Here is a 12497-nt window from a genome sequence, read left to right as displayed (position 1 = left end):
TGCCTTTGAGGCTTAAATGAGCTTTTTCCTGTCTGATAATAAGACAAAATGTCATTCTTTTGTTGGAAAGAAGAAATCATCACTAGAGATTTATTCTCACCTCCTTATTTTCTGCTAAAGGGAGGCCACTTTGGACTGTGAGGAGTCTCTTGTTTGCATTAATTAAAGACCCATTATAGAGTAGTTGGCCTCCTTTGCTTTCAATTACTTATTGGAGGTGTATGGACATATATTCATTAAGGAGACTCATTTCTTAATTTTATGTTATTGCATGCTTACTTTCAAGATATTATTCTATGGTTATGACCTAGTGAATTTTATAAATGAACATATGAAGCTGCCTTATAGTGAATCAGACTCTGGGTCCATCAAAGTCAGTATTGTCTACTCAGACTGGCAGCAGCTCTCCAGGGTCTCAAGCTGAGGTTTTCACGCCTACTTGCCTGGACCTTTTTTAGTTGGAGATGCTGGGGATTGAACCTGGGACCTTCTGCTTACCAAGCAGATGCTCTGCCACTGAGCCACCGTCCCTCCCTGATAAATATGTGGATTATTTATTATTTTGATTATAGAGCATTTTCATCCCAGTATCTTTTGTATATGCTGACTAAAAAGCTCAAAAGCAAATGCATTTAAAAAATGGCAACCAAATTTCTCCTAGGTCAAGATTACCTTGCTTGTGACAGCTGACAGAAGATCCTTCAGCCCAAGATGACCATGAAGGCTGGACATGTTGACGATGTTTCCTTTCGTTTGCCGTAGGTAGGGCAGTGCATACTGTATACACAAAATATAAGGAGACATGATGTGCTTGATCTCAAAAGAGGAAAAGTACAAAGCTGCCATATGCGACTGCAGACCAAATCCACGTAGTTTAGAGTTGTCCACTAGCAGAGATCCTCCCCAGCAGAGCTAGCAGAAATCCTGGCAACTAGAGATAGCAGGGATGAATCCTCAGCTGTGGACCCCGGCCCATCTCTGTTATTCTCACTTGGGCAGCAAATGACTGAAGGACCCAAGAAAAACCCTGCACCTCTAAATCATATGCTATTCCAATTCTTTTCTGCTAGACTTTCAACTCTGGAGGATGCCAGCAGCCCCCAGGAACAGAGAATCTGCTTATACATTAGAACACTCACCTTAGATAACAACAAATAGCTCACAACATTGAGTTCCATGAGGTTTTTGAAGTCTTGAGCAGTCAATTCATCTGTCGATTCTTTGTAAGCTATTTGCAAAAGGATACAAAAGAGAAAGGGGGTTTCACAGGAGCAAGAGCTGCAAAGGAAGAGAGAACAGATCCACACCTGCCCACCCCCAATGATGTGCAGGTGGATTTCATCTTTCTTTCTTTCTTTCTTTTCCTTTTTAAAGTAATACTCATTTGAGTAAAACCACAAGATAAACATGTGGATGTCAGAGTAGCCCTACCAGTAGTCCAGCAGGCCATGTGACTCTGTGGAAGACCATGTGCTCCAGAAGGCCAAAGCCTCTCCCTGTTACTGCACTTGCGTTGCCAACCAGGCTACAGAAGTCAGTTCCCCTGGAGAAAACAGCTAGTTTGGAATAATAAGAGTTGGGTTTTATACCCTGCTTTTCACTACCAAAGGACTCTTGGAGCAGTTTACAGCCACCAACCTTTCCTCTCCCCACAACAGGTACCCTGTGAGTAGGCTTGCCAATCCCCAGGTCCCAGCGGGGGTTATTCTGCTTTCCCAGGCTCCTTCCCACCCCCCAGTCAGCTGGCTGGCCAGGGGAAGCCCCACCCCGAGAGGACAGTGTGCCTTTCCACCTCCTGAGGCTTCAGTCCCCGATTGAAAGGCTTCCTCTTGGGATGGTGTGTCTGTGTTACTTTAAAGAAGTTGGCAGCACCTCGTGAGTAGAGAGGCCAATCCCTCACTTCAGAGTCACCAGAAACGGGGGTGGAGGAGGGAAACATCTGCTGAGCACTTCATTATTCCCTATGTTGAGATGGATTTTCATAGGATATAATGGGAAATTGATCTGGGGGTTTCGTGGGCTCTGGGGGAGCTGGTTTTTGAGGTAGAGGCACAACATTTTCAGCATAGTATCTAGTGCCTCTCCCCAAAGTACCCCCCAAGTTTCAAAACGATTGTACCAGGGGGTCCAATTCTATGAGCCCCAAAAGAAGGTGCCCCTATCCTTCATTATTTCCTATGGAAGGAAGACATTTAAAAAGGTGTGCTGTCCCTTTAAATGTGATGGCCAGAACTCCCTTAGAGTTCAATTATGCTTGTCATACCCTTGTTCCTGGCTCTGCCCCAATGTCTCCTGGCTCCACCCCCAAAGTCTCCAGATATTTCTTGAATTGGACTTGGCAACCCTACCTGTGAGGTAAGTGAGGCTGAGAGAACTGTGACTGGCCCCCAAGGTCACCCAGCACTAGCTTCATGTAGACAGCAATTTGGGAATCAAACCCAGCTCTCCAGAATAGAGTAAGCCTTTCTTAACCACTATACCACACTGGGCTTTATTGCATTATGACCTAGTGAGCTCCCTCCTTCCTCAAGCCCCTCTCCCAGGCTCCACCCCTAAATCTCCAGGAATTCCCCAGCCCAGATTTGGCAACCCTATACAGTCCTCCAGCCAGTCTCCACAGAGTTACAGGCTCTGAATAGCACTTTAATATGACACTATTGGGGTTTGCAATCTGTTTTTGAATTTAATTGATTTAATTGATTGATTGATGTATTTTTACCCATTTATGTATTTTTACCCATTCTGGCTTTGGACAGAAATAATAATAATAATAACATTTTATTTATATCCCGCCCTCCCCACCTAGGCAGGCTCAGGGCGGCTAACAACATATTCATACAATAGTTATACAAAAACTTTTAAAACCAACATTATCTTAAAACCATTCTAATTCACATTTAACGTAATTTAACATAATTTAACATTGACAGTGGTATTCCTGGTGCTAGTCTGTCAGCATAATGGCGAAGATCACTGAGGCAGAAGTCACTTAGGCGGATCCATCAGTTCAGCGATCCTTAATCAGCAGTCCGCAAAGGCCAACCTAAAAAGGATGGTCTTGCAGGCCCTGCGGAAAGGGATGATGATGATAATGATGACGATGATATGGAGGTTTTCTATACCATCATAGCTCATTAGCATTGATGGACCCATCATCCATGAATCTATGTAAGCTTCAAATTAATCAAGAAGCCATCACTACATCTTCAAACAGCCACATCCAAAAATTTATTCATTTTTAAATGAAGAGGTATTTCCTTTAGAAGTAGTTAGTGTGGGAGATACAGGGCCTTGGGGAAGCGAGTCCCAAGAGCTTCATCTAAATAGGCTGCGTTATTAGGCTACTGTAATTTTTAAAAGTTTCTTTGCAAATAGCTGCCTGCAAAGGTAGAGTTCTTTGAACCCTTCATTGAACTAGTCCATTCTAGCTTCTGAATAAGAGACACCTTCACACCCAGATACATAACTCCCAGAGATTCTTCCCAGACCACCCAAAGTCTGAAAATCACTCACCGTTTCCAGCGTTGTTCACCAGGCAGTCCAGGCATCCGTAACACTCTACAGCGACCCGAATCAACTTCTGCAGGAACAGGGAGGAAGAGAGATCTAAGGCAAGGCAAGGATAACAACAGCATCGAAAGCCCTGCAGTCCCAGAGCTGCAAATGGCCACCATTAGAACTAGGGTGGCCATAATGTCTAAAGGCCAGCCAGGGACACCTTTTTGGGGGGGAAGGTAGGGGTGCGCGCGCGCAAAGCGCGTGCGCCGCCGGAAACAGGAAGTGACGTCACTTCCGGTGACGTCATGCCACCACCGGAAACAGGAACTGACGTCATGCCACCGCCAGAAACAGGAACTGACGTCACTTCCGGTGACGGCATGCCACCGCCGAAAACAGGAAGTGACGTCACTTCCGGTGACGGCATGCCACCGCCGAAAACAGGAAGGGACGTCACTTCCGGTGACGGCATGCCACCGCCGAAAACAGGAAGTGACGTCACTTCCGGTGACAGCATGCCACCGCCGGAAACAGGAAGTGACGTCACTTCCGGTGACGGCATGCCACCGCCGGAAACAGGAAGTGACATCACTTCATGTGACATCATTTCCCCCACGCCACCTGCCGGAAACAGGAAGTGATGTCACTTCCGGTGACGTCGCGCCACCGCCGGAAACAGGAAGTGACGTTACTTCCGGTGACGTCATGCCACCGCCAGAAACAGGAACTGACGTCACTTCCGGTGACGGCATGCCACCGCCGGAAACAGGAAGTGACGTCACTTCCTGTGACATCATTTCTCCATGCCACCTGCCGGAAACAGGAAGTGACATCACTTCCTGTGACATCATTTCCCCCGCGCCGCCTGCCGGAAGCAGGAAGTGACATCACTTCCTGTGACATTATTTCCCCCAAATGACATCATTTCCCCCAAATGCCACTGCCGGAAACAGGAAGTGACTTCACAGCACTTCCTGTGACGTCCCCAAAAATCCCCCAAATATCACCGCCGGAAACACCAAGATTATTTATAGAGAGGGAAAGGGGGAAGTAAAGTTAAATGAAACTCTTCTTTTACTTTTTTCAAAGTGAGAAGATTAGAGAGAACGGGTTCCATGCTGAGAAGCAAGTCAGATTCCAGTGAGATTCCAGTGAGACTGTGCTGCATAATGCAGCCTATTTATTTTGTCCTGTTTGCTCTGTTGGCTCTATCTGCGCCACCTTCATCAATTTCGGGGTGTGGATCCCCCAGTGGGGTGGTCTCCCGACTCCCTCCGCTGGCTGTTTCTGATAGCCCTGCGCCCCCTCTTTCATTTGATATGTGTCCCGTGCGGGTGCCACCCTCCCGCCGGGAGATGCCGCAAAATGAGCCCCCTTGAGGCTTATGGTGGCAGGGCTCGGGGGAAGCGAGCTAGACTGCTGTTCTTTTGAGGGGTTATAGAGTGTTTCGAGCCCGTCCCTGTGGCATCGGTCCCATCGTTGTGGGACCCAGGGGGCTGGCGCAGCGGCACGCCGAAGCAGCCTGTCACTAATAACACAGGTCGAGATGCAGGACAGGAACCCAGAAGTGACCGACAGGCTGCTTCAGCATGCCGCTGGGAGGGAGAGAGGAAGGAGGGAGGGAAGGAAGGAAGGAAGGGAGGAGGGAGGGAGGGAGGGAGGGAGGGAGGGAAGGAAGGAAGGAAGGAAGGAAGGAAGGAAGGAAGGAAGGAAGGAAGGAAGGAAGGAAGGAAGGAAGGAAGGAAGGAAGGAAGGAAGGAAGGAAGGCCGCCCCCTCCCGCCAGCCGCCCCCCCTTTCGGCCCCCTCCCTCTCTGCTTACCTTCATCCAGGGCGGGTGGCGGCCTCTCCTCCCGGCAGCTGGTGCTGCTGGCGGGGCTGGCGGCGGCTGCGGAGGCCGGGGAGGGCCTCCGCTGGTCTCTGGAGGGCCTCCAGGGACCAGCGCCGGCCTCTCCGCGGCCTCTGCTGGTCGGCGCTGGTCGCTGGAGGCCCTCCAGAGTCTCTGGAGGGCCACCAGCACCGGGCCAGCGGAGGACGCGGAGAGGCCGGCGCTGGTCCCTGGAGGCCCTCCAGAGTCTCTGGAGGGCCTCCAGCGACCAGCGCCGGCCTCTCCGCCGCCTCCCCGGCCTCCGCTGTTGGGCCCCCCGCGCGGGCGGGTAAGGCGACGAAGGAGTGAGCGGCCCTGCGCGGCCCTCCCTCACTCCCCACCTTCCCCGCCGGCGCGCGCGGCCCTCCGCCTCCGGGGCTGGCTAAACCGGGACCTCTAATGGTCCCGGTATAGCCAGCCCGGGAGGCGGGAATAGGGGGCCAGAACCGGGACATTCCCGGGTGCTCGGGACAGTCTGGCCACCCTAATTAGAACTACCCTGGGCTGCACCTATTTGTGGAACTCAGAATAATTGCAGGAGATGGGGAATGATGGGGGGAGGAGGAAACAATGCACATCCTGCTTCGGGAGCGAGTGCAAGCCACAGCCAGAGAGGACCGTAGGGGAAGTACTTTCTTTCTAAAGGGACTTGTCCATTAGTAGGATGCTTTTCTGTGGTTTTCCTTCTAGAACAGTCTAGAACTTTCTGTCTTTCACTTCTGTAAGGAAATTAGGTTTATCTCTTTTGCTTCCTATCCAATTTGTTAGCTCTACAAATAATTTTTTCTTCATTCTTAATCAGGTTAGTGGGACAACTGCAGTGTTCTGTTGTAGCACTTCCAACCTTACTAGGCCCAGAGTCAAAGGGGCAAGGTTTGTGGTTAGCCTCTGAGCCCTGCTCATTGTCAGGCTCAATAAAATGTTTGCACCAGCCGTGCACCCAGATAGCTCCTAAAGTAACTGCCAGCCTGTGAGTCATTTTCTCCAATAGTCTAGGTTTTCTCTCTTCCTTACTTTGCACCCAGCTCAGCCAGATCTTGCAAAACAGGAGGTAGGGTGTTGCAGCAAGAAAAAACAACCTCTCCCTCCCTTCAACTTCCTCTTTTCTACACATTTCTTTTATTTCTGTCTCCTTTCAAGTAATTTTTCCATGCCCCCCCTTTATTTTCATTTCTTGGTCTCAAGACATTTTAATTCCTATCCTGCTTGGTGACAGAATGTATTTAAGGGTACTACTGTAGCTAACTTTGGTTAATATTATCAACAGAAGGCTCTCAGTTTCCTGGGCACTGTAAATTCCACTGGTTCTCCAGGGCTTGCTAATACAACCCCTCCCAGTATTTACTGCATAGATTTTCTGGTGTGACATTAGTCCTTTGGAAACAACGGAGGATGGGGGCACCAATTTAACAGCCAATCTGGTGAAACTTGCAATCACTGTTTTGTGATGCTTTGACCAGCATTATTAAGTAACAGTTAGTACAAGGCAGACTCCTGGCATTCAAAAATGCCTTGTAGATGTTTGGGATGGTCAGCTCTTGGGCTTCAAAATGGAGAACAGAAGCCCTCCCAAATGCCTGCTCAAAACATGAGTGGTGTGATGGATTCCCTCCCCCTTTCAAGTCACAGCTGGTTTATAGTGACCCTGTAGAATTTTCAAAGCAAGAGAGGTTTGGAGGTGGTTTGCCATTGCCTGCCACCACATTGGCCCTGTTTAGCTTAGGAGATCTGATGAGCTCAGGCTATCCTGGGGCTGTCCAGATCAGAGAGTAATGTGACTGCCAAAGGTCACCCAGCGGGCTTCCATGAGTGGGGATTTGAACCTGGATTTCCCAAATCCTAGACTAGTCTGACAATTTAAGAAGAAGAAGATAGATAGAAGATATTGGATTTATATCCCGCCCTCCACTCCGAAGAGTCTCAGAGCGGCTCACAATCTCCTTTACCTTCCTCCCCCACAACAGACACCCTGTGAGGTGGGTGGGGCTGGAGAGGGCTCTCACAGCAGCTGCCCTTTCAAGGACAACCTCTGTCAAAGCTATGGCTGACCCAAGGCCATGCCAGCAGGTGCAAGTGGCAGGAGTGGGGAATCAAACCCGGTTCTCCCAGATAAGAGTCCACACACTTAACCACTACACCAAACTGGCTCTCCACCATACCACACTGGCTCTTGTGATGGAATATAGTGTTGGAATTTCCCCCCCCCCCCCCAGAATGATTATATATAGAAAGTTAAATAAAAGAAACTTTTTTTTACTGTCTGCATTTCTTTTCTGGCCATTGAAACAGTGGCACCTTTAAGTCCAAACTTTGTTCTTTTGGTTCAGACCAACATGGCTATCCACCTGAATCTGTTTTCTGGCTGTTATTATCATTCATTTTATTTTATGATTATTACTGAAAATAATGTTGCCATAAAGAGGAGGGGCCCTGACCTGGAGAGCCACAGCCTAGCCGGAGCCTATCAGATCTCAGAAGCTGAGCAGGGCCCACACAGAGGCAGGCAATGGCAAACCACCTCTGAATGTCTCTTGCCTTGAAAATCCTATGAGGTGGTCATTTGTTGGCCATGATTTGATGGCAACAACCAGGGGTTTTTTTCTGGAAAAAGAGGTGCTGGAACTCTCTCAAGATGAAAAATGAAGGAAGAGCACACAGGTGCCCCTCATGAACTTTTAAACAGTTTTGGTTCCACAAAGAGGTTATGGAACTCAGTTCTACCGCATGCTCCCACAAAGAAAGCCACCCTGACAACAACAAAAAAAGAGGGAGTGTTAAAAAAATTATCCAAATAGCCTTAGTACAGAATCGTATGGAGATGAAAGAACACTTTGTGGAGATGCTGAAGAAGAAACCCCAAAGAAACACCATTCTCCATCCACTTTTAACCTACCTTAATGTCTGACTCCTTGCAAACATCGCAGACCTGGTAGCAGGCATTCCCTGGGCCCCCAGAAGCCTGCAGCTCCCTTTGAATTTCTTGACCTCTTTGTGCTGCAAGGGGGGAGAACAGAACACTTGTCAGCAAGGCAAACCTTCTAACCCTGCCTTTTTTGTGCAGCCTTTGCCTTATTCCTCCATCTTCCTTTCCACCTGTGCCCAGGCTCTAAGTACACGAAGGCATGTTTGCTAAATGCATTGAGGACCGTTGATCCTCTTTCTTGGTGGTTTTTCCATTTGGAGAAAGCAAGGGTAAAAAGGCTGGGAAATGGAGAAATACAAAAAAGCCCAGTAGGAATGTATTTGCATATTAGGCCACACTCCTGGGCACCAAGCCAGCTGGAACTGTGTTCCTGTGCGTTCTTGCTCAAAAAAAAAAAGCTCTGAATAACTATATTGTTGTTTAAATGGGAAGAGTGCCCATCTAGTGTTGCCTACTGGAACAGGGGAAGAGAACTTGACTGATGAGTAGACATAGATCATGTGTGGCAAAAAAGAAGGGTTGATGTCCTTATATTCCATCATTGGCCTTCTTCTCTGGGTGTATTTGCCAGTACTCTACTCAAGGATGAATAGAGCATCAGTTTCTTACCTGTCTTCTCTCTTTAAAAGGACTTGAGCAAAAGGTGGGAAATGCCACTTTAACCACAGTCTTCTCATTCCCACTTACTTTCATCTCCAACTTTACTACCCTAAACTTTAACTTTTATTTATATTTCCTACTCAAAGATATTGCCAACAGGGAAGTAAGGGGGAAGATGCAGGGATCATATCACTCCTGGGCCAGAAGTTCTGCACTGGTCACCCATCTATTTCTGGGGACAGTCAAGGCAGAGTTTTGGTTCTTACCTTCATGGTTGTCAATGGGGTGGAGCCAGGGCCACCTTCCCCCATATTGCCCATCCCCCCCCCTGTTAAGATCTGTTTTGGAAGCCCTGCTGTCTGTGTCTGCAGAGGTGATGTGGGGAGCAATCAGAGAAAGGGGGTTTGCAGTGGATCCTGACCTATGGAAGGCTTTCCCCCACCCTGTGAGCATCACTGGCCAAAAGATTTTTTACCTCAGCTTTTAATTAATGAAATTAATTTTAAGAAGGATATAGACAAGCTGGAACTGGTCCAGAGGAGGGCGATGAAGATGGTGAGGGGTCAGGAGACCAAGTCCTATGAGGAAAGATTGAAGGAGTTGGGGTGTTTAGCCTGGAGAGGAGGTGGCTGAGAGGTGATATGATCACCATCTTCAAGTACTTGAAGGGCTGTCATATAGAGGATGGTGTGAAATTGTTTTCTGTGGCCCCGGAAGGTAGAACCAGAACCAATGGGTTGAAATTAAATCAAAAGAGTTTCCGGCTCAACATTAGGAAGAACTTCCTGACCGTTAGAGTGATTCCTCAATGGAATAGGCTTCCTCGGGAGGTGGTGGACTCTACTTTCTTGGAGGTTTTTAAACGGAGGCTAGATGGCCATCTGCCAGCAATGAAGATCCTGTGAATTTAGGGGGAAGTGTTTGGGAGTTTCCTGCATTGTGCAGGGGGTTGGAATAGATGACCCTAGAGGTCCATTCCAACTCTATGATTCTATGATTCTGTTTTACAATTGTTTTTTCAGGCTGCTTCTAACCTGAGGCCGGTTTTATGAAAATCAATTCAAGCTGCTAAATGTTTTGTTTTTCTCATCTTCTGGCTGGATTTTTAATGTCCAGGGTTTTTAATCTTCTTTTAACTCATAGTTTTTATGCTGTGCTATAAGTTTACAAAGCAGAATTTTGTAAGCTGCCACAAGAAGCTTCTCTGTTGAGGCAGCATTTATATTCTAAGAAACAGAAGGACCTGGTTGTGGTGAGGTGAGGAAAAGGTGCTCTAGACTCACCTCCTTGTGCTCGTGAACAGAAGACCACGTTGGCTCCCTGGCAAACTGGAGAGTAAAGAAAGGAATACAAAATAAAACTCAGAGGCTTAGCATCACAAGGTCTACTGATTGATTTAAAAGGCTCATTCCCTGCCTCCTCCCTCCCCACCCCCCTTTTGGTCTCCTTTCTAAAACAACTCAAAACATTCTGAGGAAAAAACTGGGACTGATTTTAAAACTAGGCTTGTGGCCGGTGGAGAGCCCTTTTGCCCCTGGTGCTTCTCTCCATTTTCGCACAAGCTGCCGTGGAGCTGCGAGTTGGTGCACCACTTTTCCGGGGCAAGCAAGATCCTCTTACAAGCGGTTTCTGCTTGCTGTGGGAAAGCAGTTTCCAATTCACAGCTCTGTGGCTGCTTGTGCAAAAACCGAGAGAATTGCCGGGGACAAAAGGGCTCTCCATCTGGTCCAATTCTTTTCAGTCTCTGGAGGCTGAAAGCAGATTTTCTTGACAAAAATAGCCCATAAAGTTGTCTGTGATTATGAGAACAGAAGCCCCATTCCCCTCCCCACCCTCAGGTTCAGGTGCATAGCTGTGTTGGTCTGCAGAAGAGCAGCAAGATTTGAGCCCACTAGCAGCATCTTAAAGTCCAACAAAATTTCCAGGATGTAAGTATTCCAGAGCCAAAGATCCCCTTTTCAGACATGTAACTCTCGAGAGCGTCAACCCTGGAAATCTTGCTCCCCAAACCCTATTTCTTGTATATGTGGTGCATTCAGTTTCCTTATTACTCCAGCAGCTGACTTCTTTTAATGATGCAGACATCCAACTTGCTCCAGGGATAAACCTGAAGGCTAGATACAGAAGCTGGAGGTGTACCTTGAAGTCCCACCTCCTCTGCATTTCTCAGAAAGCATCAGGAGCAGAAATAAACTTCATTAGGGGGACATTAAAACCACCATGCAAAATCATCAGTGCCAATGTCCTTAATTTGTTATTATAGCTGAGTAAACAATTTTTCTTCCTGCTGAATTTTGATTTATTTTTTTTAAATTGCAGGCACACAGAGCACTGCTTTTAAAATTGCCTTTTATATAAAGTGGAATGAATTATCTCCAATACTATCATTCACAGGTAGTACTTGAACCCTGGGGAGGGGGAAATTAGGGCTGCCAAGCTCTCACTGGGGGTGGGTTTTCCCCCAGTTTGGGGCCCCCAACCAGCCAGCGCAGAGTGGACCACCATGGGGGTGGGATCCCTGACCCCAAAGAGTTCCATCATTGTGTGAAATGCCTGGCAGTGATGTCATCATCCTGGGCACGACGTGCAGGGACCCTCTGGCAATCAGGGTAAAATCATAGCCCTATGCACGCAGGAGGACTCCCTGCGACAGCCAAGGTAGGACTTGGCAACCCTAGAGGAAACTGAGTCTCCCTCACTTCACCCTGATCAATAAATTAATTTAATCATTGTATGGCATTGTGCAAATAATAGCCAGGAGATCCTAAGATTGTCTGACAGCCGAAAGTTTTAGGTCTTTTAGTGTTATGCACCTCTAGGTGGTGAGCTAGTTTTGTTTTTAAGCCAGCAGACATTTCAGAGAATATTTTCCCCATTGTCTGCCTATGCATCATGATCCTGGTATTCCTTGGAGGATGCCTTTCAAAGGCCAATCCTGCTTAGCTTCCAAGATCTGATGAGACCTGGCTAGCCTGGGCCATCCAGGTCAGGAGTTTAACTCTTATGACATCCCCCCCCCCAAAAAAAAAAACACATGCCAGAGGGACAATATCTTTTGTCACTATTCCTGAGCAATGAGTTAGCAGTGGCAGGAAGGCAAGCCCATCATATGCCCCAGAAGCTTCCTGGGTGACCTTGTGGCCAGTCACAGACTAGGGTTGCCAAGTCCAATTCAAGAAATATCTGGGGACTTTGGGGGTGGAGCCAGGAGACATTAGGGGTGGAGCCAAGATCAAGGCTGTGACAAGCATAATTGAACTCCAAAGGGAGTTCTGGCCATCACATTTAAAGGGACGGCACACCTTTTCAATTCCTTCCTTCCATAGGAAATAATGAAGGATAGGGGCACCTCCTTTGGGGGCTCATAGAATTGGCCCCCTGGTCCAATCCTTTTGAAACTTGGGGAGTATTTTGGGGAGAGGCACTAGATGCTCTACTGAAAATTTGGTGCCTCTTCCCCAAAAAGCAGCCCCCCCAGAGCCCCAGATACCCACAGATCAATTCTTCATGATTTTCTATGGGAATAAATCTCCATAGGGAATAATAGAGTTCCCAGCAGACATTTCCCTCCCCTCACCCCCGCTTTCTGACGACCCTGAAGCGGGGGGGGG

At 47.9% G+C, this 12497-nt stretch overlaps 1 protein-coding gene across 2 annotated transcripts in view; it reads right to left on the bottom strand.

Moving 5' to 3' along the window:
• LOC132582928 (17-beta-hydroxysteroid dehydrogenase 14-like) overlaps positions 1-12497 on the bottom strand; it is a 75378-nt gene that overhangs the window by 3852 nt on the left and 59029 nt on the right. Inside the window, exons 2-6 of one of the 2 annotated variants that reach the window (XM_060254582.1) lie at positions 10170-10214; positions 8257-8357; positions 3514-3580; positions 1140-1228; positions 673-777 (exon numbers count right to left, since the gene is read on the bottom strand). In XM_060254582.1, coding sequence (XP_060110565.1) covers positions 673-777; positions 1140-1228; positions 3514-3580; positions 8257-8357; positions 10170-10214 — 407 coding nt within the window. The remainder of the gene's footprint in view (positions 1-672; positions 778-1139; positions 1229-3513; positions 3581-8256; positions 8358-10169; positions 10215-12497) is intronic. The other variant, XM_060254583.1, reaches the window with a different exon arrangement.

Source organism: Heteronotia binoei, chromosome 15 (genome assembly GCF_032191835.1).
Source record: "Heteronotia binoei isolate CCM8104 ecotype False Entrance Well chromosome 15, APGP_CSIRO_Hbin_v1, whole genome shotgun sequence".
NCBI lineage: Eukaryota > Metazoa > Chordata > Lepidosauria > Squamata > Gekkonidae > Heteronotia > Heteronotia binoei.
Note: the sequence above shows the minus strand (reverse complement) of the source record. Positions and strands in the feature narration are given on the sequence as shown.